This window comes from Gorilla gorilla, chromosome 1 (genome assembly GCF_029281585.2).
Source record: "Gorilla gorilla gorilla isolate KB3781 chromosome 1, NHGRI_mGorGor1-v2.1_pri, whole genome shotgun sequence".
Taxonomy (NCBI): Eukaryota; Metazoa; Chordata; class Mammalia; order Primates; family Hominidae; genus Gorilla; species Gorilla gorilla.
The window spans coordinates 236641913-236669017 of record NC_073224.2 but is presented as its reverse complement, the minus strand read 5'-3'; the positions used below and the strand labels follow the sequence as shown (position 1 = coordinate 236669017).

Here is a 27105-nt window from a genome sequence, read left to right as displayed (position 1 = left end):
GGTGAGGAACAGAGGGGTGGAGAAACTTACCTAAGGTCACACAGAGTAAGTGGGGGAGCTCGGATTTTGGCCACAGTATTTTGGATCCAGAGTTTGTGTAGATGACCACTCTGCTGTACTATCAAGAATTCAACCAAAGGTAAATTCTCTATTCTTTTAAAAATTATTGATTGATTGATTGATTGATTGAGACAGGGTCTCACTTTGTTGCCCTAGCTGGCCTCAAACTCCTGGGCTCAAGCAATCCTCTCTCATTGGCCTCCCAAAGTCCTGAGATCACAGGCATGCACCACTGTGCCCTGTCAAGTTCTCTACTCTTACTAGATGTCCAGAACAATTCCTTGTGCAAAGAATGTGTCTTCCACTGCAGCTCAGGGACTCCTGTGCACAGGGCTGACTGGACATTTGAGACTCCAGCACGGTCGGGGTTCATATTCCCCACAGTGTCTAGGGGGACTCTAGCACGGTCAGGGACCATATTCCCCACAGTGTCTATTGGGACTACAGCCCGGTCGGGGACCCTATTCCCCACAATGTCTATGGGGATTCCAGCACGGTTGGGGACCATATTCCCCACAGTGTCTAGTGCAGTTCCAGCACGGTTGGGGACCATATTCCCTACAGTGTCTAGGGCGGCTCCAGCACGGTCGGGGACCATATTCCCCACAGTTTCTGGGGGGACTCCAGCATGCTCGGGGACCATATTCCCCACGGTGTCTATGGGGACTTCAGCATGGTCAGGGACCATATTTCCCATGGTGTCTAGAGGGACTTGGAGAGTGAATATGGAGCAGCCCATAACGTTTGACATCCTGGGAGATCGGTGGCTGTGGGGCCTGATCACCCAGCTTGACTGTACCCAAATAAAGCAGAAAATACCTACTAATTTAGTTCCAGGGTTAGTTACAGGTGAAACATAGAACTGAGGAGCGATTTTTCTCCTTTTGACCTTAAAACAAGGGTGAAAAGGCAGAGTGAGCTGAGCTTTGCTCCCCAGAAGCTGCCAGTCCCAGTTGTTTCTGTCTGAGGGGAGTTTGGGAATTGGGGCTCTGGTCCCCATGTGCAGTGAGCAGATGGGGCAAGTGGGTGGTGTGGGTGGGGGAGGGGCATCATCGGTTGTGAGGTCAGCAGATATTTATCTTCAGAAAGAGAAAGTCTCAAAGCCGGGCGCAGTGGCTCACGCCTGTAATCCCAGCACTTTGGGAGGCTGAGACAGGTGGATCATCACTTGAGGTCAGGAGTTTGACACCAGCCTGGCCAACATGGTAAAACCCCATCTCTACTAAAAATACAAAAATTAGCTGGGCATGGTGGCACATACCTGTGATCCCAGAGAATTGCTTGAACCCAGCAGACGAGGCTGCAGTGAGCCAAGATCGTGCCACTGCACTCCAGCCTGGGTGATGGAGCAAGGCCCTGCCTCAAAAAAAAAAAAGAGAGAGAGAGAGAGAGAGAGAGAGAGAAAGCCTCAAGCAAAGGGAATTGTCCCCTGGAGGAGAACTGTGTGCTGAGCAGGCAGTGGGTCCTGACTCAGGGGTGTGGCCAGAGCAGGGTGGGTGCTGCCCTTCACTCTCATCGCCCCAGTGGAAGGTGACTTCCAGATCTGTTTCAGGACAGGGACACCCAGGTCCCCCTTCTCCCCTCAGGGGTGTGAGATGGCCTGAGGACAGTATGAGTTTGGGAGTAAGCTGCCTCCCAGCAGCCTCCCACACTCTCACATGTGCACACACGTGCACACATCACACACACCCAGGGCACACATGCACAATCACACACACATAAGCATGCACACACCCAGGGCATACATGTACACACACATGCACCACCACACATATGCTCATACATGCATGTGCACACATGCATAAGCAGGCACACACTGATGCAGGGCACACATGTACACACATGCACAACCACATACACATACATACATGCACGCACGTAAGCACACATGCACTTATACAGTGCATGTGTGCACATATATGCATGTGCACACACAATAAGCATACACACACGGCACACATGTACACGCATGCACAACCATACATGCAAATACATGCGTGCTCACACACACAAAGCATGCACATGCTTATATAGAGCACACATGTATGCACATATGCACAGATGTACATGCACACACGCACACACGGCACACATGTACACACACATGCATACATGCACAACCACATACATGCACCTACATGAATGGGCACACACACAGAGGCATGCCCCCACATACACACTCCCCCAGGCCCAGACTCCCAGAGCAGGAATAGTTCCAGGGCTCTCCTTTAAGGCTTGGCATCCTTGCTGGGGCACTGACAGACACTCCAGGGTTTACCCTGGGGACTCAGCGCCAGATGCCTTTGGTAGCCGGGGCTGCTCCCAGGAATTTGAGGGGAAGCCTGCCAGAAGAGAAGAGCCAGTTAAGGCAGACGACCTGCAGCACCTGGAGAGATGGCTGCCCTGGGGAAGGGAGGGACGCTGCCACTGTGCCTTTAGCATAAGTCTTCATTTAGATGTTAATTATTCACTCAAAAAGATCTACTGAGCGCTTACTGGGTGCCAGGCACGGCTGTCTAGGGTGCCATGGTCAGCAAAGCAGACAAAGCCCTGCCCTCGTGGAGCTGGCATACCAGTGGAGTTAGCAACAGTATTTTAAAAAGTAAAATATGTTTCTGTTTGAGGCTGAGTACTGTGGAGAAGGCATAAGGGATGAGGCAAACGGAGAGGAGAGCCGCGATTGGAAGCAGGTGACCAGGGAAGGCCTCCTGAGAGGGCGAGGAATAGGTGCAGACCTGGAGGAGGGGAGGGAGGAGCCCTGCAGACAGCGGGGAAAGAGCACTCCAGCCAGACGCACAGCAAGTGCAAGTGCCCTGAGGCACTGAGAGGGTGTGGCTGTGTCCTCACCCGAATCTCATCTCCAATTGTAATCCCCATCATCCCCGCGTGTGGAGGGAGGGACCTGGTGGAAGGTGATTGGACCACAGGGGCGGTTTCCCCAATGCTGTTCTCGTGATAGTGAGTGAGTTCTCACGAGATCTCATGGTTTTATAAATGGCGGTTTCGGCTTTGCGGTCTTTTCTGCTGCCTTGTGAAGAAGGTGCTTGTTTCTTCTTTGCCTTCTGCCATGATTGTAAGTTTCCTGAGGCCTCCTCAGCCATGCAGAACTGTCAATTAAACATCTTTCTTTTATAAATTACCAGTCTCGGGTGGTATCTTTATCGCAGTGTGAGAATAAATGACTATGGGCAGAAACACATGGCCAGTCTCCAGGAGCAGACAGGAGGCCCCGGAGCGGAGCCAGGGAGAGGAAAGCGAGGGACGCTGAAGCCGCGTCCCGAGGGCCTGGAGGGCGGCTCTGGTGACCTTGGCTCTTGCTCTGTGTGAGCCAGGAGCCATGTGAGGGTTTTGAGCAGAGGAGTAACGTGGTCTGATTTCATCGTTTTGGGCTGGAGGGACTGGAAGATGGAGTTGCCGCTGAGCTGAGAGATGGCTGGGGACAGCTCTGGGGAATGTGGATTTGGACGCGGTAATATGCAATGCTTATTGGACATCCCAGTGGCGCTACTGGGGAATCTTTAGGAAAAGTGGACCTGACATTTGGAGGAAAGATCACAGATGGAAAACGTGCTTTTGGGAGATTTGAGTGTAGGGCTGAGGCTGGACGCGCTCACCAGGGGTGAGTGGGCAGAGAGGGAGAGATCCCAGAATGAAAACCTGGGCCCCACTGTTAGGAGGCAGGGGAGGAGTGGGATCCACAAGGGCAAAGCAGCCACGTCCCCTGACTACGGGGTCACCATTCACCTCGCAGGCCATGTGAATCGCACCCCTGGAACTGTGCAGGGCCCACCTGTGTGGCCACACGCAGTGACCCTGAGCAAAGGAGTGACCAGAGAAGTGCATGGCAAAGCAGAAAGGTGTGACGTCTTGGAGGACCCGGGAGGAAAGCACACCCAGCGGACAGGAGCCATCACGCGGCTGCGGGCTGCTGCTGAGAGCCTGGCGTGGGCCACCGTCGTCAGCAGCGTGGAGGTAACTGACGACCTTGGCCAAGAAGTTGGGTGGCAGCGTGGAGGTCATGCTCAGAGTGAGTGGGCGCAAGAGACGGTGGCGGGAGAGGGAGTGGAGATCATAGGCGTGGATGGCTCTTATGAGCCTTTTCTCTGTAGAGGGGAGTGGGGGAACAGGGGAAGCCAGGAGGGAGCTGTGCCTTGTGCATTGTGTGCTGTGTGCTTATCAGTTAAGGGGAAAAAGAGCAGCAGGTGAGTTTTGTGTGTTGCGGGGATGGCATGGCAGAGGGACTATCCCACGAGGGAGCAGACGGAAGCAGGCTTGCTGGGGTGATGGCCTGGGCAGGGGCGAGGGGGTGAACTTAGTGCACAGGGGGAGGGCTGGCACTGGAGGGGGGCCTGGACTGGCCCCTGGGGTGACAAGGGAGAAGGTGGAAGGCATGGGCACTGAGGTGGGTTGTGGAATCTCCTGGAAACTCCCATTTGAGACAGTGACATGATGCCACCACTCAGGAGACCAGCGTGTGGAGGGGCTGGGGGCCGGGCCAGCAGGGAGGATGAGGGGCCCCCTTGAGATACATGGGCTGAATGTAAAGTGAGGCCGATGACATGAGCTGTTCCTCATCCTTGTTGAGCCGAAGGATGCGGGTGCTGCGAGTTGGGGGACGGGCGACTGTCCCTGGGACTGGAGCTTTGCAGGCTGCCAAAGCGACAGGGCATGAGGGTCTTGCAAGGAGACCTCTAAAGATGAAGCAAAGGCGAGGGGGGCTGAGGAGCTGTTGGAGGGGTGGGAGTCGGTGGCAGGAGTGCAGGGAGGGCCACAGGGGTTGGGGGGAAGGGCTGTGGCAGTCGGCGTGGCCCAGGGAGGGGCCGGGAGGATGGCAGCGGTGGTTGTGAGGGTGTCTGACATTGCGTGGACATGGGGGAGGAGTTCAGCCAATGCTCGGTGAGGGCCGAAGTGGGGGAGGGGCTGAGAGGAGTCAGACTCCCCATGACTGGGTGGGAGTGGGACGGGGGCAGGGCGTGAGTGACAGAAGCTGAGTCTTCTAGGAACCAGGGCTGGAGGGGGACTTGGCAAAGGGGACGGGGGCCACCACACCCACTGACATGGGACTCAGAAAGGAGGCTTTGACTGTGGAGGGAGGGTACGGGGTCTGTGCATAGACTGTTGGCAAAAATGACCCCACTCCCGCCCTGTGTCTCTGCTCTTGGTGGGGCGGGGTCCCACACAGACTCTGGGCTTGGCTGCGTACCTCACTTTGACCAGTGGGACATTAGAGTCGAAGGCTAGAAAGCCCATGTCCACTGGGGCTTGTCCTTTTGCTGGGCCTGGAGTCCCAAGGCTCCCACGGGCACAGGCCCAAGCCAGCCTGCTAGAAGGTGAGATGCTGCCCGGGGGAGAACTGGGGAGCCCTGGCCGATGGTCTGCTGCATGCAGAATGGGTGAGGAAGCCCAGCGAGATTATCCAGCTGCTAACCCACCAGCCTGGGGAGCATGACACATGAGAGAGCCCAGCCGGGACTAGCAGGGCCCAGAAAATTCACCCAGACAACCCGAGATTCGTGGGAAGGAACCATTGTGACTGTGGTGTGTAGCTTTAGTGCCACTGTTTTTTGGTCATTTGTTAGACAGTGAGCAGAAGCTCACCAGTGTAGCCTGAAAGCCACCGTAAAAAGCAGAAGGCCACCCACCCAGCTTCAGCTCTGTGGGCCGAGGCCGTGGGAGGGAAAGCGGCCCCCCGCTAAGACAGAGCAGGGGAGGCATGCACCATGGGGGAGAGAGCCGGGGCCCTGCTAGAGCCAGTGGGTGAAGGGACCCTCTAGAGGAGTGCTTGGAGGTACAGGGGATTTTGCTGATGACTGGCTGTGGGATCTGAAGGTCAAAAGTGGAGGGGCTTTTGAGAGCTGGAGTGGGTGGGTAATGGGGTCAGAAGGGTGAGCGCTGTAAACAGGCTCGCGGGGCTTGCTAAGACAGCTGCTCCAATCCAGTTCAATTAAGATGTCGTGAGGTCCCGCCAGGGCACGGCCCGGGGCCAGCTGCTGCAGGACGCGTGTCTACTGTCCACTGAGTGTGTAGAGCTGCCCCCAGCCCTGGCAGCACATGTGGCGCTACTCACTCACCATGCTGAAGAAGGAGCCAGTCCTTAGCCCTTCCCACTAACAGTCAGTGGGGTTTTTTCTTTTCTATGGGAACATGTCCTTGTTTTTAATTATGAATGTCATAGGAAAATCAGATTTACCTAGCAGAAATGTCATTTGTTATCCATGTATCTGTTTTGTGGGGTGAAGCCTACCTAGCGGGGTAAGTGACAAAGCAAGAGACAAGAGCTCCCCTGCCATGAGCCCCAGGCCCTCTTGGTGCTCTGCTTGGTCATGGAGAGACCTTGAACTTGCTGCTTTGAGGGCTCGTTAGCATGTAAACCAGCTATTATTAGATTTCCAAGCTCATATTTATGTTTTAATAATCTGTGTAATGAAGTTCCCTTTCTCCCGACACCATCAGGGAGGCATTTGCCCAGGAAGGCTGTGCCTGTGGCGGAGACTCATGGCTCCGGCCTATAACAAGGGCCATGTACATCTTGCAGCCTGGTGGAGGCCGTGGAACACCATCCTGCAGTTCTGGGTCCCCTGACAACTGAATGTAGCCCCCACCAGCTCTCCTGGAAGGGCCCTCTCTCTCAGAACCAACCTTCAGCTCAATTGCTTCCCACTCTGGAGGGATGCTGGGGAGCCCCGTCCAGAACCCCAGCCTACTCCAAGTCCAGCAGCTATTTCTTTCTTGTGTTTCAAGGATTTGCAGCCAGAAGCTCCCATTCCTTGGAGTCTCAGAGTGATCAGCTTTTCTGAGCTGTAGGTTTTGGAAAATATGGCTTTCTTGAACTTGGCCACAAAACCATTTGATTTTATAGGCCAAGGAGCCCCCTTGGAACATCCCGTGAAGCCCCCTTGAGAAATAGGCACAGACAGGACCGGCGATTTGCCAAAGTCTGGTCTGACCTGCGTGAGTGTTTGCGGTGCCTTCCTCTCTGTGACAGTCTTCATGGTTTAGATAGATTTTTCTGCCTTGTTGCTCCAAATTAAACAATCACTACATTTTATTTAAACAAGTTTGTGTTTGAAGGGCACTGTGGTCCATGAGGAAGATCCCTGGGCATTTATTAATTCATCTGTGTGAGTCTGCTCTCATGCTGCTAATGAAGACATACCCGAGACTGGGTACTTCATAAAGGAAAGGGGTTTAATTGACTCACAGTTCAGCATGGCTGAGGAAGCCTCAGGAGACTTACAATCATGGTGGAAGGGGAAGCAAACATGTCCTTCTTCACATGGCGGCAGCAAGAAGAAGTGCTGAGTCAAAGGGGGAAAAGCCTCTTATAAAACCATCAGATCTCATGAGAGCTCAATATCATGAGAACAGCATGAAGGTAACTTCCCCCGTGATTCAGTTACCTCCCACTGGGTCCCTCCCACGACATGTGGGAATTATGGGAACTACAATTCAAGGTGAGATTTGGGTGGGGACACAGCCAAACCATCCATATCATCCATCCATCCATCATCTGCCCATCCTTCTCTCATCCACCCTACATCCATCCATCCATCATCTATCTGGAGTGGTGAGACAGATGAAGAGTTGCCCACCTCACAGAGTGTGCAGGGTCTTGGGGAGGGTGACAGTGGGTATTTTAGCTGGGGTTATCAGCGTGGGTTTCTCCAATCAAGTGTTTTGATCTGAGACCTGAAGAATGATAAGGCATCAGCCACTCAGAAAACAGGACAAACTCTGTGGCTTCTTGCCCATACCCCGGAAGACCATTTTGAAGTGTCGGACTCTTTTCCCTCCTTGCCGTTGGTGTCACTTTTATGTCCCGGCTGTCCTCTCTCCCCTCCTCTTTGCTGTCCCTAAATCTTTGTGACAAGATGTTCAGAGGAAAGTGGTGCAGGGCTGAGACACAACCCAGGCCCCTTCCCTTGTCCTGCCCTCCGTAGCAGGTGCATTTAATCTTCAAGGCTGCAGAATGGCTGCACTGCTTCCAGGTACTGCATACACATCCCAGGCAGGAAGAAGGCAGAGGGGATGGAGAAGCCATCTCACTTAGATTCCCTTCCCAAGGCCTGCAGGGTTGATCTACAGGGAAGGCTCTGAGCTGAAGGGAGTTCTCAGCAGGGCTGTAGGTGGCAGGAGTTTGGGAATCACAGAGCCTGGACATCCAGTCCCTTCAAATCAGGCTTATGATTCACCAGTGTCCCAGCTGCCTCTAACAAGACTCACTGCTCAGCAGACAAGCTGAAGAGCCCGCTGGAAGTGGCACATTCCTAGCAAAAGCAGCTCAAAAGGATTAGAAAGGAGAGGCAGCGTGCATTCCAACCCTGTTGGGCTTCTGGCCCAAGGCCTGCATATGTTTACAAGCCCGGCTCACACCTTTGTGATCTGATGCTCACTGGGGCCGATGTGTCTTGGGAGCCACTGAATCTGTTAGGGACCATGTTTCTCCAGCATGGTCCTTGAGTTGCTGGCTTTGAGCTGTTGGCTTTGGAAGGGTTGGCTGGGCCCAAGCGTTCACAGCCTGGGAACTGCACGTGAAGAGAAATGGAGCTTTGATCACAAGATGTGAAATTTGTCATCTCTTTCCCCACCTGGACATTCACCCAAGCCTCTCCCTCCCTGTTCCTTTAATAACATTTATTTTAACCAGTCACTTGTATCATTTTTCTTGATTCACTTCACCTTGGGCACTTTCATTATTTTCCTCACAAAATCAAGGCTCAGATTTAATTTCCCTCTCCCGTTCGATGGCCTGGCAGAGTGGCCAGGAGGGGGAGGAGGATGTGTGGAAGAATGAGGTGAGGGGCCCTGGGGGCCTCCGGCAGGAAGGGCTGTACCTTCCAAGGGGTGTGCGGGCAGGAGGGAAACGCTGCATCTGGGAGAGCGGGGACCCTCACAGGCAGTGGGTCGGGCTGCTCATTCCTTGTGGGTGGGTGGGGGGAGTTTTCAAGCCCTTCTCCTGGGGTCCCTCCTGGGAAATCTTTCCCCAGAGTCCAGGCAGGCCCCTTCTGGCTCTCAGTCTGGCCAGGGTGCCTGCTGGGGATTTTGCTGAGACCCCAGAGGGGAGTTGTCTATGCCAGGGTCTGCCTGGGTACCCAGAGCCTGTGGCCATTTGGAGAGCACTGGGCCGAGCGCCAGGAGACCAGGCTGCAGTCCTGTCAGTTGGAACTCTGTGTGACCTTGGGCAAGTGGTTCCCTGTCTCTGCACTTTCAGGAAGTGAGGGAGCTGAGCTTGGTGGCCACGGCTTTGTGCAGCTTTGCAAGTCAGCATCGCTGATGCATCCAGGTGCTCCATCTCTGTGATGGGATCACAGATTCAGCAGGCGTGCGGGGACCTGGGGACCTGGCAGTGTTCCTTTGCACTGTTGAAGCCACATGCCTAGATTTCCCCACAGGGTGGTGAATGAGGCCAGCCTGGCGTGAGCCAGCGGCCAAGTTCCTCTTCTGTCTGGAGTCTTGTGGGGCTTGGGGAGGCCACAGCATCCTCTGTGGGTCTTCCTTTCCTTTCAGGTCTAGGCGATGGCTCTCAGGGAGGGGGTGGTGTTGTAAGCCCTCCTCCCAGGAGACATTTGGCAATGTTTGGAGCTATTTTCAGTTGTGGCAATAAGAGATGTGTGTGTGCGTGTGTGTCCAAACTGTCAATAGAGTCCCCTACCCAATTTGTATGTTGAAGTCCTAATAATCAGAATGTCAGAGTATGACTGTATTTATAGTTTTTTCGGAATTAAGTTAAAATGGGATCATTAGGGTGGGCCCTAACCCATTATGATTGTGTCCTTATAAGAAGAGGGGATGGAGACACAGACACACACAGAGGGACGACCCTGTGGGTACAGGGAGAAGATGGCATCCACAAGCCAAGGAGAGAGGCCTCAGGAGAAACCAACCTGCCCGTGCCTTGATCTCACTTCCAGCCTGCAGGACTGTGGGGCAGTAAGTGTCCGTGTTTAAGCCGCCGGGCTGTGGTGCTTTGCCATGGCGGCCCTTGTAAAGCCAAGCCAGTGATGGCATTCCAGGAGTAAAGCCAGGATGGCTGGCAGAGCAGGCTTCGGACAGAGAGTGACTCCTGTTGAGGGGTGTGGATCTTTCCCACTGCTTGGCTTCTCTTCCCCTTCTTGCTTTCTTTATTTTTAAAATTCCTGTTTTAAGATTGTTTGTCAGCTCCATGGGTTGAAGCACTGGTATAGGGAAGAGACGGGCTTATGGGGTTTTGATTCCAACTTCCTCTCTGCCTCCGCTCTGGGTGGCTCTCGGACCCCGAGGCTTGGGGTCTCTGAGCTGGGGGAGCTGTCTGGGTGAGGCGGTTCCTGCCAATGTGGTTGAGGCTCCAGAAACTTGAACTCCTAGCATCCCTTCCCATGGCAACCACAGACAGTGGCTCACTGAATGGCAGCAGCTTCCGAGGTCCCAGCAGGAGGGGACATGGTGAAGAAAACAATCTGCAGTTTCCCCACAACGAGAGGGCGGCAAGCAAGAGGGAGGAGGAAGAGGAAGAGACCGTGGGGGGTAAAACCACCTGGATCACGGGAAAAAGAAGACCAGGAACAAAAAGAATGTATACAGTGTTCAGTCCCATTTTTATTAAAAAAACTATAGAAAATATAGTTTATCGACTCTCAGACATCATCATGATTATTACAGGGGTATTATAGCTGGACGGTGGCAAGGTGTATGAGCTGAAGGCGTTTTTACATCTCTTTTATTTATTTATTTTGAGACGGAGTCTTGCTTTATTGCCCAGGCTGGAGTGCAATAGCGAGATCTCGGCTCACTGCAACCTCTGCCTCTGGGTTCAAATGATCCTCCTGCCTCAGCCTCCTGAGTAGCTGGGATTACTGGTGCGTACCACCACTCCTGGCTAATTTTTGTATTTTTAGGAGAGACGGGGTTTCACCACATTGCCCAGGCTGGTCTCGAACTCCTGACCTGAAGTGATCCACCCCCGCCTTGGCCTCCCAAAGTGCTACTATTACAGGCATGAGCCACTGTGCCCGGCTACACCTCTTTTAAAAATGATCTAAAACATATTATTTTTGTAATGAGGATAATATAATAATAAAAAGACTTGCTTCTCTCCAGGAAAGACAGGGATAAGGGCTGCCCCTTTGGCATCAGCCACCTGTGCTCCTGTCCTCTTGTAAAGCCGTGGGGACTTGAAGAGGTCACACCAGCTACCCAAGCCTGTTTCTTTGGCTGTGAAATGAAGAAAGAAAGAGCACTTTATCCTGAGGTTTAAAGTAAGGATTCCAATTAAGTCATATCCGTGAAGTACTGGGCACACCATCTGCCCTCAATAAATGTTAGCTATTTTTGTTGTTATGACATTTTCCGGCCAGAACCATCCCTCAAGAAGAGGAAGTCTTGCTGAACAACCTCTCAATGAAACCAGAGTGGCCAATTCTGCTCTTCTTTTATTAGAAAGTGATTCTTCCCTTCTTGTTTGGAAATGGGTTTCAGGGAAGCTGCCTGCGAGACAGAGACACCCCAGCCCCTCTTCTGGCTTGTCTGAATGAAGCTGTTTGACTACAGCTCCGAGAGCTGGCCCTGCAATGGACTCCTGGCCAGGTGTCACAGAGAAAGAACACCTTGGTCTCTCCCATCTAAACTGCCGGAGGGACTGCATTTGTGTTTTTTTTGGGGGGCTACCCACCAGGACAAAGTCATGAGCTTGAGGCTGGGGAAGCACCCGTGAGCCGGCGCGTTACCGCGGTCAGGGGATCTGAGGCCCTTGTATGATCAGGGAACACCAGTTCCGAGACGTCCAGAAGGATGGGGGAGAGAGGAAGGCTCCACATTGCTGACCTTTAACTTTTGTTCCCACTTCTGCCATGGAGGCTAATTGTTACATTTTCCTTGCTGAGCAGCGTTCAGCTTCCTACACCCTGGTGGCTTCGCCTGTGCCTACTCCCAGTGCTCGCACGTTTGGCCTAAAGCAGTTAAACCTCTGAGCTGCCCAAAGACCTTGTAAGAATGAGAAACTGCTCCATGGTTTATTAAAAAGCAAACAAAAAAACCTTCCACAAAACAACAGCAATTAAAAAAAACCATTTAAAATGACGTCCCTTCCTTCATAGGATGTGAGCTCATATTTAAACCATATATTGCTCCAGCAGGGTCACAGGTGGAGGTCAGGTCCCTGCCCCGGCCTCTTCCCATCCCTGGCCGGTGCCTAGCGGCCCCACTTTCACCTTTACTGTATCTTCTGGGGCTTTGCAGAATGGTCCTGTAAAACAGGACAGACAAAGCTCCCAATGGGACCACAACTGTAAGAACAGTGAACACTCTAGCTGGGTGTGGTGGTGCCTGTAGTCCCAGCACTTTGGGAGGCTGAGGTAGGAGGATCGCTTGAGCCCAGGAGTTTGAGGCTGCAGTGAGCTGTGATGGCACCACGGCACTCCAGCCTGGGTGACAGAGTGAAAGCCTATCTTTAAAAAAAAAAAAATCTATGTCTATATCTATATGTATATCTATATCTATATAAAGATATATATCGATATATATATAGGCCAGAAGAGGTGGCTCGTGCCTGTAATCCCAACCTGGGCAACATGGTGAGTCCCCGTCTCTATCAAAAAAAAAAAAAAAAAAAAAAAGCCAGATGTGGTGGTGCACGCCTGTGGTCCCAGCTACTTGGGAGGCTGAGGTGGGAGGATCATTTGAGTCTGAGAGGTGGAGGTTGCAGTGAGCCCAGATGGTGCCAATGCACTCCAGCTTGGGCAACAGAGTGAGACCCTGTATCTCTCTCTTTCTCATATATATATATATAGACAGAGAGAGAGAGAGAGAGGAGAGAGAGAGTTTATAGATAGGGTTTCGCTCTGTCACCCAGGCTGGAGTGCAGTGGTGCCATCACAGCTCACTGCAGCCTCAAACTCCTGGGCTCAAGCGATCCTCCTGCCTCAGCCTCCCAAAGTGCTGGGACTACAGGCACCACCACACCCAGCTAGAGTGTTCACTGTTCTTACAGTTGTGGTCCCACTGGGAGCTTTGTCTGTCATATATATATATATATATGTATTTAAAAACATAGCGAACCCTCCAGCTCTTTCACAGGGGCTGCTCAGATGTATTCATCACTGTACGATTTGAACTTCAGGGCCTGAAATCACTGCAGCTCTGAGTTTTAAAGCAGTTTGTGGTGGAAGAACTCCTGTCAATTACCCACGCTGTGTCGGAGGGGCCAGTGGAGTCTTCTGATGTGTCTTTGGATTGAATGTTGGTTCAGATCACTTTCCAGAAACTTCTGGTGCCACTCCAGGCAGAGAAATGCAATGGCAGAAAGCGTCCCCGACCTGGGTCCCTGGAGTCTCCGTGACTTTCCCCGCCATGACGGGTAGAAGCAAAGTGTCCCTGTGAGGCAAGGTGCACTCACCCACCCCAAGATTGTTTTTCATTCAGACCCTAAAGCTGACTTCTTGTTTGAGGTTCGGAAGTGATGAACACACTTTACGAAGCAGAAGTTGACATCCTGGGTGAAAGCACAGGTCACCTTTTTAAAGGACGCCTTTGCAGTATCGTGCTGTATCTTGATAAAAATTCACTCTCTTGGCTCCTGGGATGGGGTGCAGGCTGAGGCACCCCTGAGCCTGTCTATGCCTGGGGCAAATCGCCACCCATTTGTGGCCTACGTCACTGTCACCCCCGTGGATGCTCCTGGGGCATGGTGTGTTAGGAGTCTGGGTGGGAGGTTCCTCAGGCGGCCATCTGGGTGCTGGCTGGGCCTGTGCTCCTCTCTGGAGTTCGGAGTTTTCTTCCAGCCTTGTTCAGGTTGTTGGCAGAATTCAGTTCCTCAGGGCTGTAGTGCTAAGGTCCCTCTTCTTGCTGGCTGTTGGAGAGGGCTGCCGTCCACCCTGGAGACTGCCTGCACATCCTTGCCATGAGGCCACCATGGACAGCTCGCAGTGGGGTTTTTGCTTTCTTCTAGGCCAGCAGGGCACATCTCTCTGACTTCTGTCTCAAGCCTCTAGACTCCCTTTTAAGAGTTCCCCTGATTAGCGCAGGCCCAAGCAGGACACCCTCCCTTTGAAGCACTCCGTTGATTAGGGACCTGATGACATCCTCACACATCCCTGTGGCCGTGTGACGTGACATAATCCTGGGGGTGATGCCCCCTCGCCTCCCGGGTCTCCCTGCACTTGAGGGGGCCACCATATGAGGGTGTGGGGCTTGGGGGCTGGCTTTAGAATTCTGCCCACCACAATCCCTGGGGTGCCTCGTGTGGGGGTAAGGGAGGGGTTCCCCTGTACATGGAGGTGAGGGAAGGCGGGGCTGTGCCTTGTGTGGGGAGCATGTTCAAGTCCCCATGTCGGCCTCTCTCATGCAACCTGAATTGTGGGTTGCCCTGGCCTCCGGACCCATGTGTCCTGGTGCTTCTTCATGAGGGATCAGCGCACACATCTGGACTCTGCTATGCGTCTGCCTCCCAGTAGAGGAGGTGGCTGGGGTTTGGGTTTGGACTCTTAAGTGGGCTGGAAGTTACTGCGGAGGCTCAGAGGAGGGTTTCCTGCAATGCGTGGCTTGATCCAGTCTGCAGGGATGGGTGGTGTCTGTCAGTGAGAGAGGTGGGGACAGGTGCCCCAGGCTCAGAAACAGGTGGCCCAGGCTTGGGGACAGGTGATCCAGGCTGGGGACAGGAGCACCAGACATGGGTACAGGTGACCCAGGCTCAGGAACAGGTGTCCCAGCCTTGGGGACAAGTGGTCCAGGCTCAGAAACAGGTGGCCCAGGCTTGGAGACAGATGCCCCAGGCAGGGGGAACAGGTGCCCCAGGCTCAGAAACAGGTGGCTTAGCTTGGGGACAGGTGGCCCAGGCTCAGAAATAGGTGGCCTAGGCTTAGGGACAGGTTTCCCAGGCTTGGGAACAGGTGGCCCAGGCTTGGGGATAGGTGCTCCAGGCTCCAGGACAGGTGGCCCAGGCTTGGGGATGGGCTGAGCAAAGGTGCTGTGAGGGGTCGGGGATGGGACAGCTCCCCTGGGGTGGATGGGAGGGCCCCTGGCTCGGGTGGTCTCTCCTCTGGTCATGGTGCATCAGTATCATAGTGTCACCCTGGGGAGGGGTCTCTGTTGGATGGCACACCATGTGGCGTTTCAGAATGCCCTCTGCCAGGCTCCAACACTTTCCCTAAATACTTTGAATAACTCATTTTTAAAAGTAATGGGGAGGCTACTCTGCTTGTGCAATGAGTTAAAGCAGCCCCGGGCCAGGGTTCTGCGGTGGTGAAAGGGCCGTGAGCATGTAAGGAGGGAGCCTGTGCCTGGGTTCCTGGTGAGTTGCCCAGATGCAATTAGGAATCAGACAGAGATACCTTTTTTTAAAAAAATTAAATTCATCAGGATCATGCTGACTGTCCAGCCTTCAACACCACCCATCAGCCATCAAGTACCTGCGGAGGGTCCCTGTGGTACCAACCTCAGCCTGCTTTTTGCCCTGAGCTCTCCTGGGAGAAGGAGCCAGGGATGGGGCGAGAGAAGGTACCACCCTGGAGCATGTAGAGTCGTGGCACCTTCACCTACTTGCCCGGAACCTTGGCCCAATGATGCCCTTCCTGTGAGGTGCGGTTTCCCACTCATAAGATGGGGATGGCATGGACCTCAGAAGGATGTTGGATACAAATGTAAAAAATGACACATTGTCAAAAACAAGCATTTTTTTTTTTTTGAGACGGAGTTTCGTTCTTGTTGCCCCTGCTGGAGTGCAGTGGTGCGATCTCAGATCACTGCAACTTCCCCCTCCTGGGTTCAAGTGATTCTCCTGGCTCAGCCTACCAAGTAGCTAGGATTACAGGCATGCACCATCACACCTGGCTAATTTTTGTATTTTTAATAGAGATGGGGTTTCACCATGTTGGCTAGGCTGGTCTCGAACTCCTGACCTTGTGATCTGCCCGCCTCAGCCTCCCAAAATGCTGGGATTACAGACGTGAGCCACCCCGCCTGGCCAAAAACAAGCATGTTTTCTGTGTGTGTCAAAGAGTTTAATTCATGAAAAGAAAACAGCTTACAATAAATCATTTAAAAAGCTTGCTTACATTTACCTTTATACCTGCTTATGAGCACCTGTGTGTTGTGAGTCCATAAAGGAAGAAGCGTGCTCCAATGATACATTCTCAGTGTTTCTCTGTCATATGCTGCCATTCACTAAAATAACCTGATTATAATGCATCTTATAGAAAGCTTGTTTACATTTGCCTTGGAAATAAAAACTTGTACTTTAAGTTCAGGGTGCATGTGCAGGTTTGTTACTTAGATAAACTGATGTCATGGGGGTTTGTTGTACAGATTATGTAGTCACCCAGTGATTAAGTCTAGTACCCATCCATTATTTTTCCTGATCCTCCCCCTTTTCCCACCTTCCACCCTCTAAAAGGCCCCAGCGTGTGTTGTTCCCTTCTGTGTGTCCATGTGCTCTCATCATTTAGCTCATACTTACACGTGAGAACAAGTGGTGTTTTGTTTCTGTGTTAGTTTGCTAAGGATAATGGCCTCCAGCTCCACCCATGTTCCTGCAAAAGACATGATTTCATGCTTTTTTATGGCTGCATAGTATTCCATGGTGTATATTTAATGCATTTTCTTTATCCAGTCCATCATTGATGGGCACTTGGGTTGATTCCATGTCTTTGCTATTCTAAATACTGCTACAATGAACATATGCATGCATGTGTCTTTATAACAGAATGATTTATATTCCTTTGGGTATATACCCAGTGATATGGTTGAGCTGTGTGCCCATCCAAATCTCATCTTGAATTGTAGTTCCCATAATCCCCACGTGTCATAGGAGGGATCAGGTGGAGATAATTGAATCATGGGGGCGGTTTCTCCCATCCTGTTCTCATGATAGTGAGTGAGTTCTCATGAGATCTGATGGTTTTATAAGGGACTTTTCCCCTTTTGGCTCAGCACCATTTTCTTTCTGCCGCCATGTGAATGACGTGTTTGCTTCCCCTTCTGCCATGACTGTAGTTTCCTGAGGCCTCCCCAGCCATGCTGAACTGTGAGTCAATTAAACCTCTTTCCGTTATAAATTACCAAGCCTTGGGTATGTCTTTATTAGCAGTGTGAAAACGGACTAATACACCCAGTAATGGGATTTCCGGGTCAAATGGTAGTTCTGTTTTTAGCTCTTTGAGGAATCACCACACGGCTTTCCACAATGGTTGAACTGATTTACACTCCCACCAACAATGTATAAGCATTCCTCTTTCTCTGCAACCTCACCAGCATCTGTTATATTTTGAGTTTTTCGTGACAGCCATTCTGACTGGTGTGAGATAGTATATCATTTTGGTTTTGATTTGCATTTCCCTAATGATCAGTGAGGTTGAGCTATTTTTCATATGTTTATTGGCCACTTGTATGTCTTCTTTTGAAAAGTGTCTATTCATGTTCTTTGCCAACTTTTCAATAGAGTAGTTTTTTTCTTGTAAAACTGTTTAAGTTCCTTTTAAATGCTGGATATTAAACCTTTGTCAGATGCAGTTTATAGAAATGTTCTCCTATTCTGTAGATTGTCTGCTTACTCTATTGGTAGTTTCTTTTGCTGTGCAGAAGCCCTTTAGTTTAATTAGACTCCATTTGTCAATTTTTGCTTTTGCTGCAATTGCTTTTGTCATCTTTGTCACAAAATCTTTGCCCATTGCTATGTCCAGAATGGTATTGCATAGGTTGTCTTGCATCGTTTTTATAGTTTTAGGTCTTACATTTAAGTCCTTAATCCATCTTGAGTTGAATTTTTGTGTATGGTATAATAAAGGGGTCTAGTTTCAGTCTTCTGCTTATGGCTAGGCAGTTATCCAAGCACCATTTATTGAATGGGAAGTCCTTTCCCTATTGCTTGTTTTTGACAGCTTTGTCAAAGATCAGATGGTTAGAGGTGTGTGGCCTTATTTCTGGGCTCTCTATTCTATTCCATTGATCTATGTGTCTGTTTTTGTATCAGTGTCATGCTGTTTTGGTTACTGTAGTCCTGTAGTATAGTTTTAAGTCAGATAGTGTGATGCCTTTAGCTTTGTTCTTTTTGCTTAGGATTGCCATGGCTATTTGGGCTCCTTTTTGGTTCCATATGAATTTTAAAATAGTTTTTTCTTAGTTTTGTGAAGAATGTCATTGGTAGGTTGACAGGAATACTGTTGAATGTATACATTGCTTTGATGATATTGATCCTTCCTATCCATGAGCATGGAGTATTTTTACATTTGTTTGTGTCATCTCTGATTTCTCTAAGCGGTGATTTGTAGTTCTCCTTATAGAGATCTTCCACCTCCTTAGTTAGCTGTATTCCTAGATATCTTATTCTTTTTGTGGCAATTGTGAATAAGATTGCATTCCTGATTTGGCTCTTGGCTTAACTGTTGAAAAACAAGGATTCTTTTTTTTTTTTTTTTTTTTTTGAGAGAGAGAGTCTTGCTCTCTCAAAAACCCAGGCTGGAGTGCAGTGGTGCGATCTTGGCTCACTGCAACCTCTGCCTCCAAGGTTCAAGTGATTCTCTAGCCTCAGCCTCCCGAGTAGCTGGGGTTACAGGCATGTGCCACCATAACCAGCTTTTTTTTTTTTTTTGTATTTTTACTAGAGATGGGATTTTGGCATGTTGGCCTGGCTGGTCTTGAACTCCTGGCCTCAAGTGATCTGCCTGCCTTGGCCTCCCCAAGTGCTAGGAGTACAGGTGTGAGCTACTGTGCCCAGCTGAAAAACAAGGATTCTTAACAAAGTTTACCTTCATATTATTTCCTGAAGAGGCTGGTGTCTTGCAGTGATGCTCTGGGGAGAGGTGATGTCATGGGGGAGATGATATCATGGGTGAGGTGATGCCATCGGGAGGTGATGCCATGGGGAGGGGATGTGTTGGGGAAGTGATGTCATGGGGAGGTGATGTCATGGGGAGGGGACGTGATGGGGAAGTGATGTCATAGAGAGGTGATGTCATGGGGAGGTGATGTCATGGGGAGGTGATGCCATTGGGAGGGGATGCCATGGGGAGGGGATGTCATGGGGGAGGTGATGCCATAGAGAGGTGATGTCATGGGGAGGTGATGTCATAGGGGTGATGTCAAGGGGGAGATGATGTCGTGGGAGAGGTGATGTCATGGAGAGGTGATGCCATGGAGGGGTGATGTCAAGGGGGAGATGATGTCGTGGGAGAGGTGATGCCATGGAGGGGTGATGTCAAGGGGGAGATGATGTCGTGGGAGAGGTGATGTCATGGAGGGGTGATGTCATGGAGAGGTGATGTCATGGGGAGGTGATGCATGGGGGGGTGATGTCGTGGGGAGGGGATGTCATTGGGAGGTGATTTCCTGGGAGAGGTGATGTCGTGGGAGAGGTGATGCCATTGGGAGGTGATGTCATGCGGAGGTGATGTGATGGGGAAGTGATGCCATGGGGGAGACAATGTTGTGGCAGTGGTGATGCCATAAGGAAGTAATGTTATGAGGGAGATGATGTCATGGGGGTAAGCCGTTGAGGAGGTGAAGTTGTTGGGGAGGTGATGTTGTTGGTGAAGGATATGTCATTGGTGGAGGCGGGATAGTGGTGACACCTGTGTGCAACCACTGAACGCCTCATGACTGTGGGATACTGAGCTGTGGCAGGAGACTCCAGGAGGGGAAGGTGGGCTCTTGCCTTAGCAGGTCTTGCCGGCAGGCTGTGCCCAGTCCCAGCTACAGCAACTCCATAGGGACTGAGGGTAGGGCCGGGCAGGTGGGACCTGGGGTGGTGGTGGGGGATGCTGCACTGAGTCCTGCCGCAGACCCAGAGCCAGGCCCTTTCTGTGCTCCCTTTCTTTCCAGTGAAACAGAGTGGAAAGCTGGAAAGCTTACACCTCTCCATGACATCTGGGCCCAGACCTGGACCCAGACCTATCTGCCTTCAGCCTCAGCTTTGAGCAGGCAGGGGCTGGGATGAGTGTGCTGGGGTGCATTTAGGCTGGAGGTTGGCTGCAGACACTTGGGAGGTGCATAGCTGGTGGGACGCCAGGTGGGTGTCAGGACTCCTGGAGGCCTTGAGTGCCGGACAAAGGAGTTTCTGGGCAAAGTACTCTCTGGGTCTTAAAGGAAACCTCCTTTGTGCTACCAAATGGAGTGCTTTTTCTTTTTGGTCAGCACCTAGTATATTTGTCAGTACCATATTCTAACTGGAGTTATGTGACTCCCTGGTGCCGTGGTCCAGAAGGCATCATTGTTACCTGTACTGACTCTTCCTAAACATCAGGCATTGCAGCAACAGGCAATTCCTCTGCTGCTCCTGTTTCCTTGTTTTCAACTTGGAAAGTAGCCCTTTGGAAAACGGCAATTTTGCTCTCCATTCTATACATGGGGAAACTGAGGCTGAGAGGCTTAGGAGCGCGGCCAGCTGTCAGCCGGCGGAGGCGACCTGGGAGGCCCTCCCTGTCTGGGAGGCTTCTCACCATTGCTGCCAAGTGGACAACTGCTTAATGTATTTTCCCCAAAGCTGAATAAATGGGCCTTTACAGAAATTTAGTAGGTGAATAAACCACAGATGAAAAATCAAACACTTAGAAAAACCATTTAACGTTTTTATTTACACCATAGTGAAAATACCAGCTTGGTTTGGGATCAGGGAGCTGTTACATAATTTATGGCCACAAAGCCAATTCCTAACATAACGTACTCTCAAGTTTTGCAGGTCCCCGAGGCGCCCAATTTATATTCCGTTCTAACTTGGAGAGGATGAATGGCAGGCGGTGGCGGGGAGGGAAGGGTGCCTTCCTGGGAGCCGGGGAAGGGACGGCAGCCTGGAGGAACGGGAAGGCAGCTTCGGCATGTATGTAGGGCAGGAGAGTGGCTTATAATGGAAGGATTGTAATTTATTTTGACACTGATCATCTATTATTCAGCTAGAGTAAAAATAAACCTTATTAGCCAGGAAAATAGATCCCTTTCGTTACGCCCACGCAATGCCAACTGCAACATCACAATGATGATCAGGACAATAGCGGAGTTTGCTCAAACATCTTATCAGGCACTTGAAGAATCAAATCCCTCGTTGGGAAGAGATTTGCAAACACGCAAGTGCATCTACATAATATGCTTAATCTCTCGCTGAGCCCTCTGAGCTCCCAGAGAGGGAACCGGCGCCCAGGAGGCAGCCCCGCCTTTTCCTCCCAGGTGGGGCCTCGCTGTTGGGGACGCTTCATCTCCGCACTGACGCCTCTGTTCCACACCAGGCCTGTGCCAAACCCTTTCACACATAACCCCCCTTATCTTCCTCATGACTCCCCAAAACAAGTATTGTTGGCCTTAATTTTGCAGATGGTGGAAGCAGATGCACTGAGGCTGGGGATGTGGCCGCAGGCACGCTAGCTATGGGCACAACAGGAAGCCCTCCAGCCCCAAGCCCAGCTTTAGTCCCCACCTTGCTGACCCCTTCCTACAGTGGGTTGAGAGTGTTCCCCCAAATCCGTGTCCACCGGGAACATCAGAACAGGACCTTTCTTGCAAATAGGGTCTTTGCAGATGTCATTAGTTAAGACGAGGTCATATCAGACTAGAATGGGCCTTAAATCCAACGACGATATCTTTTTTCTTTTAGTTTTTAAAAATAGGTAGGACCTTTCTGTGTTGTCCGGGCTGGCCTCCTGGGCTCAAGCACCCACCTCAGCCTCCTGAGTAGCTGGGATTGCAGGCACATGCCACCAGGCCTGGCTATGGGGTCGTTATAAGAAGAGAAAACAGACACAGGTACCCAGAGGAGGCCACACAAGGGTGGAGGCAGAGACCAGGTGATGGATCTATCAGTCACAGAACACCAGGGATGGCTGGGGCCCCAGAAGTTGGGGAGAGATAGGTTTTCCCTCAGAGCATCCAGAAGGAACCAGCCCTGCCCAGCTTCAGTTCAAATTTGTGGCCACTTGAGCTGTGAGATAGTAAATGTCCACTGTTGCAAGCCTGGTGGCTTTGTGGTCTTTCGTTAGGGCAGCCCCGGCCATGTAGAAGTTCCCTGCTCCACCAGCCAAGGACGAGGCCTCCCAGACTGCCTTCGTTCCTGGCTTCTCTCTCCTGAAAAGACAAGAAGGGATGAGGGGGAGGACCAGGTATGGCACCACCAAGCAGAAAGTGGTTCTCCTGGGGGCTTTTTGAGTAGGGCCGCATGGCCCTGGCTTTGAGTGTCCAGTCCTGGCGAGGCCAGCACCTTGCTGTGGGCACCTGGGCCAGTCATGTGCCTGATTCTCAAGGGGCTCTCAGGTCGGCTTTGACTTCTTGAAGATACAGGCATGGCTCAGTTTGCAGCCATAGCAGCGAGTGAGACAGGACAGTCATGTCCTCAACTCTGGGTAGCTGCTGCAGAGGCCAGACTCTTCAGGGTCCTTCCGATCCTCGGACCTCATGTGTGTGTCTGCGGGAGCCTACAGGGCCACTGTGAGGTCACTGCCACACCGTGGGGTGATTGGGGTAAGTCAGCGATTCCTGTCCCCATGAGGCTGGCTCGGAGGAGGCCAATGGACCCCCGGTCTCCACTGGCTCTCAACCTCTGCAGAGGCCGGACTACTCGGGGTCCTTCTGACCCTCGGACTTCATGTGTGTGTCTTCAGGAGCCTGCAGGACCACTGTGGGGCCACTGCCACCCTGTGGGGTGGTCCGGGTAAGTTGGGCGGTCCCTGTACCCCTGAGGCTGGCTCAGAGGAGGCTGATGGACTCCCAACCTCCACTGGCTCTCACCCTCTGCTCCTTCCAGGGAGCCGAGGGGCATGGACACCGTCTTCTCCTTCCAGCAGGCACAGGTATGGAAGGAGACTGAGGCTGGTCTTGGATGGTGAGTGTGGAGCTCACAAAGCTCAGGGGGATGCTCAGGGACAGGGTAGGAACCCAGAAGTGTCGTTTTCTCCTGCCCAGCTACTGGGAGAAGCAGCCTGTGGAGGGCCAGATACATCGTTGAGAGGCCCCATGTGGAAAAGAGGATGGTGGGTAATTCAAAACAAAACTATCTTTTTAAAAACGATGTAAGACTTAGAGACGCCAGACAATAAAAACAGGTTCTTTCTAGAACTTTCTGACTACCAAGTTGTTCAGGTGCGCCTTCTTGGATTGTGCTGAAGTTTGTGCCTGGCCCGTCTCTCTGGTCACCTGGCACCAGCTTGCCACTAGGAAGTGACTCGAAGACCCTGTAACTCCTGCTTCCACCCGAGGGAGCTGGGGTCCCTGCCTGCATCTCCCCCTCATCCTCTAACTCAGTTTTATAAAGAGATGCAGAGTTATCATCCATTCCCCATCCTTGCATCCCAAAGCTTTCTCCTCCAAAGTAGGACTTCTGGGGAGAGACAATAGCGGCCATGGAGATGGAGGAAGTGGTCAGAGTCAAGGTCTGCGGTAGAGCTGGAACTGGGGTCTTAATGTCAAGGATGCCTCCTTAGGGACAGCTGGTGATCGAGCTGGCATTTGGGAGCAGGCATCTCTCTGTGCCTGCTCTCAGTGGCCCTGGGCGACTGCCTCCTTGGCAGGCCAGCATCTGCATTTCCCGCTGCTGTAACAAATGACTGCAAACTGCGTGCCCTAAAAGAATAGAGATTCATTCTCCCTCTGTTCTAGGGGCCAGGAGTCTGAAATCAAGGTGTCTGCAGGGCCGTACTCCCTCTGAGGCTTGTGGGGTGGAGGCGTCCTTGTCTTTCAGCTCTTGGTGGCTCCGGGCTTTCTTGCTTTATGGTTGCGTAGCCCCAATCCCTGCCTCCACCTCTGTCCCCTTCTCTTTTGTCTCCTAAGGACACTTGTCATTGCAGTCAGAGCCCATCTGGATAATCCTGGATAAATCTCATCTGGAGATCCTTTACCAGATCACATCGGCAATGACCTGTTCCCCAAATAAGGCCCTGTGCACAGGTTCTGGGGGTGAGCATGTGGATATATCTTTTCTTGGGATTGCCATTCAGCCCACTACAGTCTTGAAGTCACGTGGGGTCCAGGTCCTGATGGAACCCCCTAGGGCCCTTGACTGTCATGCACATTCCTGGGCCCCACCCTAGATTTGGGACACAGCGATGGTGTAGGATGGAGTGATGGCACGGGATGGAGCAATGGTGTGGGACAAAGCAATGGAGCGGGACTGAGCGATGGTTTGGGATGGAGCAATGGTGTGGGACGGAGCGATGTTGTGGGACGGAGCGATGTTGCTGCAGGTAGTGATGGTGCGGGATGGAGTGATAGTGTGGAATGGAGCAATGGTGCCGGATGGAGCGATGGTGCAGGATGGAGCAATGGTGCAAGATCGAGAGATGGTGCAGGATGGAGTGATGGTGTGGGATGGAGCAATAGTGCGGGATGGCACCGTGGTGTGAGATGGAGCAATGGTGGGGGATGGATTGATGCCGCGGGATGGAGTGATCATGCGGGATATAGTGATGGTGCTGGATGGAGTGCTGGTGGGGGATTGAAGGATGGTGTGGGATGGAGTGATGGTGCAAAATTTAAGGATGGTGTGGGATGAAGTGATGGCGCGGGATGGAGTGATGGCGCGGGACGGAGTGGTGGCGCGGGACGGAGTGGTGGCGCGGGACGGAGTGGTGGCGCGGGACGGAGTGGTGGCGCGGGACGGAGTGGTGGCGCGGGACGGAGTGGTGGCGCGGGACGGAGTGATGGTGCGGGATAACGTGATGGTGCGGGATGGAGTGATGGTGCTGGATGGAGTGCTGGTGGGGGATTGAAGGATGGTGTGGGATGGAGTGATGGTGCGGGACGAAGTGATGGCGCGGGATGAAGTGATGGCGCGGGACGGAGTGGTGGCGTGGGATGGAGTGACGGTGCGGGATGGAGTGATGGTGCGGGATGGAGTGATGGTGCGGGATGGAGTGCTGGTGGGGGACTGAAGGATGGTGCGGGACGGAGTGATGGCGTGGGACGGAGTGATGGCGTGGGACGGAGTGATGGCGCGGGACGAAGTGATGGCGCGGGACGGAGTGGTGGCACGGGACGGAGTGGTGGCGCGGGACGGAGTGGTGGCGCGGGACGGAGTGGTGGCGCGGGACGGAGTGGTGGCGCGGGACGGAGTGGTGGTGCGGGACGGAGTGATGGTGCGGGATAAAGTGATGGTGCGGGATGGAGTGATGGTGCGGGATGGAGTGATGGTGCGGGATGGAGTGGTGGCGCGGGACGGAGTGATGGTGCGGGATGGAGTGATGGTGGGGGATGGAGTGATGGTGCGGGATAAAGTGATGGTGCGGGATGGAGTGATGGTGCGGGAAGGAGTGATGGTGCAGGATAAAGTGATGGTGGGGGATGGAGTGATGGTGTGGGATGGAGTGATGGTGGGTGATGGAGTGATGGTGCAGGATAAAGTGATGGTGCGGGACGGAGTGATGGTGCGGGACGGAGTGGTGGCGCGGGACGGAGTGGTGGTGCGGGATGGAGTGATGGTGCGGGATGGAGTGATGGTGCGGGATGGAGTGATGGTGGGGGATGGAGTGATGGTGCGGGATAAAGTGATGGTGCGGGATGGAGTGATGGTGCGGGATGGAGTGATGGTGCGGGATGGAGTGGTGGCGCGGGATGGAGTGATGGTGCGGGATGGAGTGATGGTGGGGGATGGAGTGATGGTGCGGGATGGAGTGATGGTGCGGGACGGAGTGGTGGCGCGGGACGGAGTGATGGTGCGGGATGGAGTGATGGTGCGGGATGGAGTGATGGTGCGGGATAAAGTGATGGTGGGGGATGGAGTGATGGTGTGGGATGGAGTGATGGTGGGTGATGGAGTGATGGTGCAGGATAAAGTGATGGCGCGGGACGGAGTGATGGCGCGGGACGGAGTGGTGGCGCGGGACGGAGTGGTGGCGCGGGACGGAGTGATGGCGCGGGACGGAGTGATGGCGCGGGACGGAGTGATGGCGGGGGACGGAGTGGTGGCGCGGGACGGAGTGGTGGCGCGGGACGGAGTGGTGGCGCGGGACGGAGTGGTGGCGCGGGGCGGAGTGGTGGCGCGGGGCGGAGTGGTGGCGCGGGGCGGAGTGGTGGCGCGGGGCGGAGTGGTGGCGCGGGGCGGAGTGATGGCGGGGGACGGAGTGATGGCGCGGGACGGAGTGATGGCGCGGGACGGAGTGATGGCGCGGGACGGAGTGATGGCGGGGGACGGAGTGATGGCGCGGGACGGAGTGATGGCGGGGGACGGAGTGATGGTGCGGGATAAAGTGATGGTGCGGGACGGAGTGGTGGTGCGGGACGGAGTGGTGGTACGGGACGGAGTGGTGGTGGGGGACGGAGTGGTGGTGGGGGACGGAGTGATGGTGCGGGATAAAGTGATGGTGCGGGATGGAGTGATGGTGCGGGATGGAGTGATGGTGGGGGATGGAGTGATGGTGCGGGATGGAGTGATGGTGCGGGATGGAGTGATGGTGGGTGATGGAGTGATGGTGCAGGATAAAGTGATGGTGCGGGATAAAGTGATGGCGCGGGACGGAGTGATGGCGCGGGACGGAGTGATGGCGCGGGACGGATTGGTGGCGCGGGACGGAGTGGTGGCGCGGGACGGAGTGATGGCGCGGGACGGAGTGATGGCGCGGGACGGAGTGGTGGCGCGGGACGGAGTGGTGGCGCGGGACGGAGTGGTGGCGCGGGACGGAGTGGTGGCGCGGGAAGGAGTGATGGCGCGGGATGGAGTGATGGTGCGGGATGGAGTGATGGTGCGGGATAACGTGATGGTGCGGGATGGAGTGATGGTGCGGGATGGAGTGATGGTGCCGGATGGAGTTATTCTATCGATGGAGTGATTCTATCGATGGAGTGATGGTGTTGGATGGAGTGATGGTGTGGGGTGGAGTTGTGATGCTATGGAAAGATGCTATGGGATGGAGTGCATGTATGGCCAGCACTCACATCTGTGTGCCCCAGCCTTCAATGGGCTTTAAGAGTGTCACTTCCTTAGTTCTTATCACAGCCCCGAGGGGGAGGCTCTGCTATGTTCACAGCCCCAATTCACAGATGAGGCACCCAGCAGGCAACTGGAAGTGCCAAGGCCACTGAGTCATAGCAGAGCTGGGACTGCATTGGCTCTGGAGTCAACGCAGGATTGAAAAGGAAGCAGGGCGTGAGTTGAGTCACTTTGTCGTG

The 27105-nt window shown here is 53.1% G+C and overlaps 1 protein-coding gene across 6 annotated transcripts in view; it reads left to right on the top strand.

The window, feature by feature from the left end:
• Positions 1-3027: 3027 nt before the first annotated feature.
• Positions 3028-27105, top strand: part of LOC134758549 (uncharacterized) — a 39755-nt gene continuing 15677 nt past the window's right edge. For 2 of the 6 annotated variants that reach the window (XR_010133856.1, XM_063706607.1), the window contains exons 1-2: positions 3028-3133; positions 3812-4032. Coding sequence is in view for 3 of the 6 variants with exons in the window: in XM_063706607.1 (XP_063562677.1) it covers positions 3055-3133; positions 3812-4032 (300 nt within the window). In the remaining 3 variants the exon portion in view is untranslated. Of the gene's footprint in view, positions 3134-3811; positions 4088-6513; positions 8708-22750; positions 22829-23772; positions 23899-27105 lie in introns of those variants that run through there. The other 4 variants (XR_010133857.1, XM_063706605.1, XR_010133855.1 and 1 more) reach the window with 4 other exon arrangements.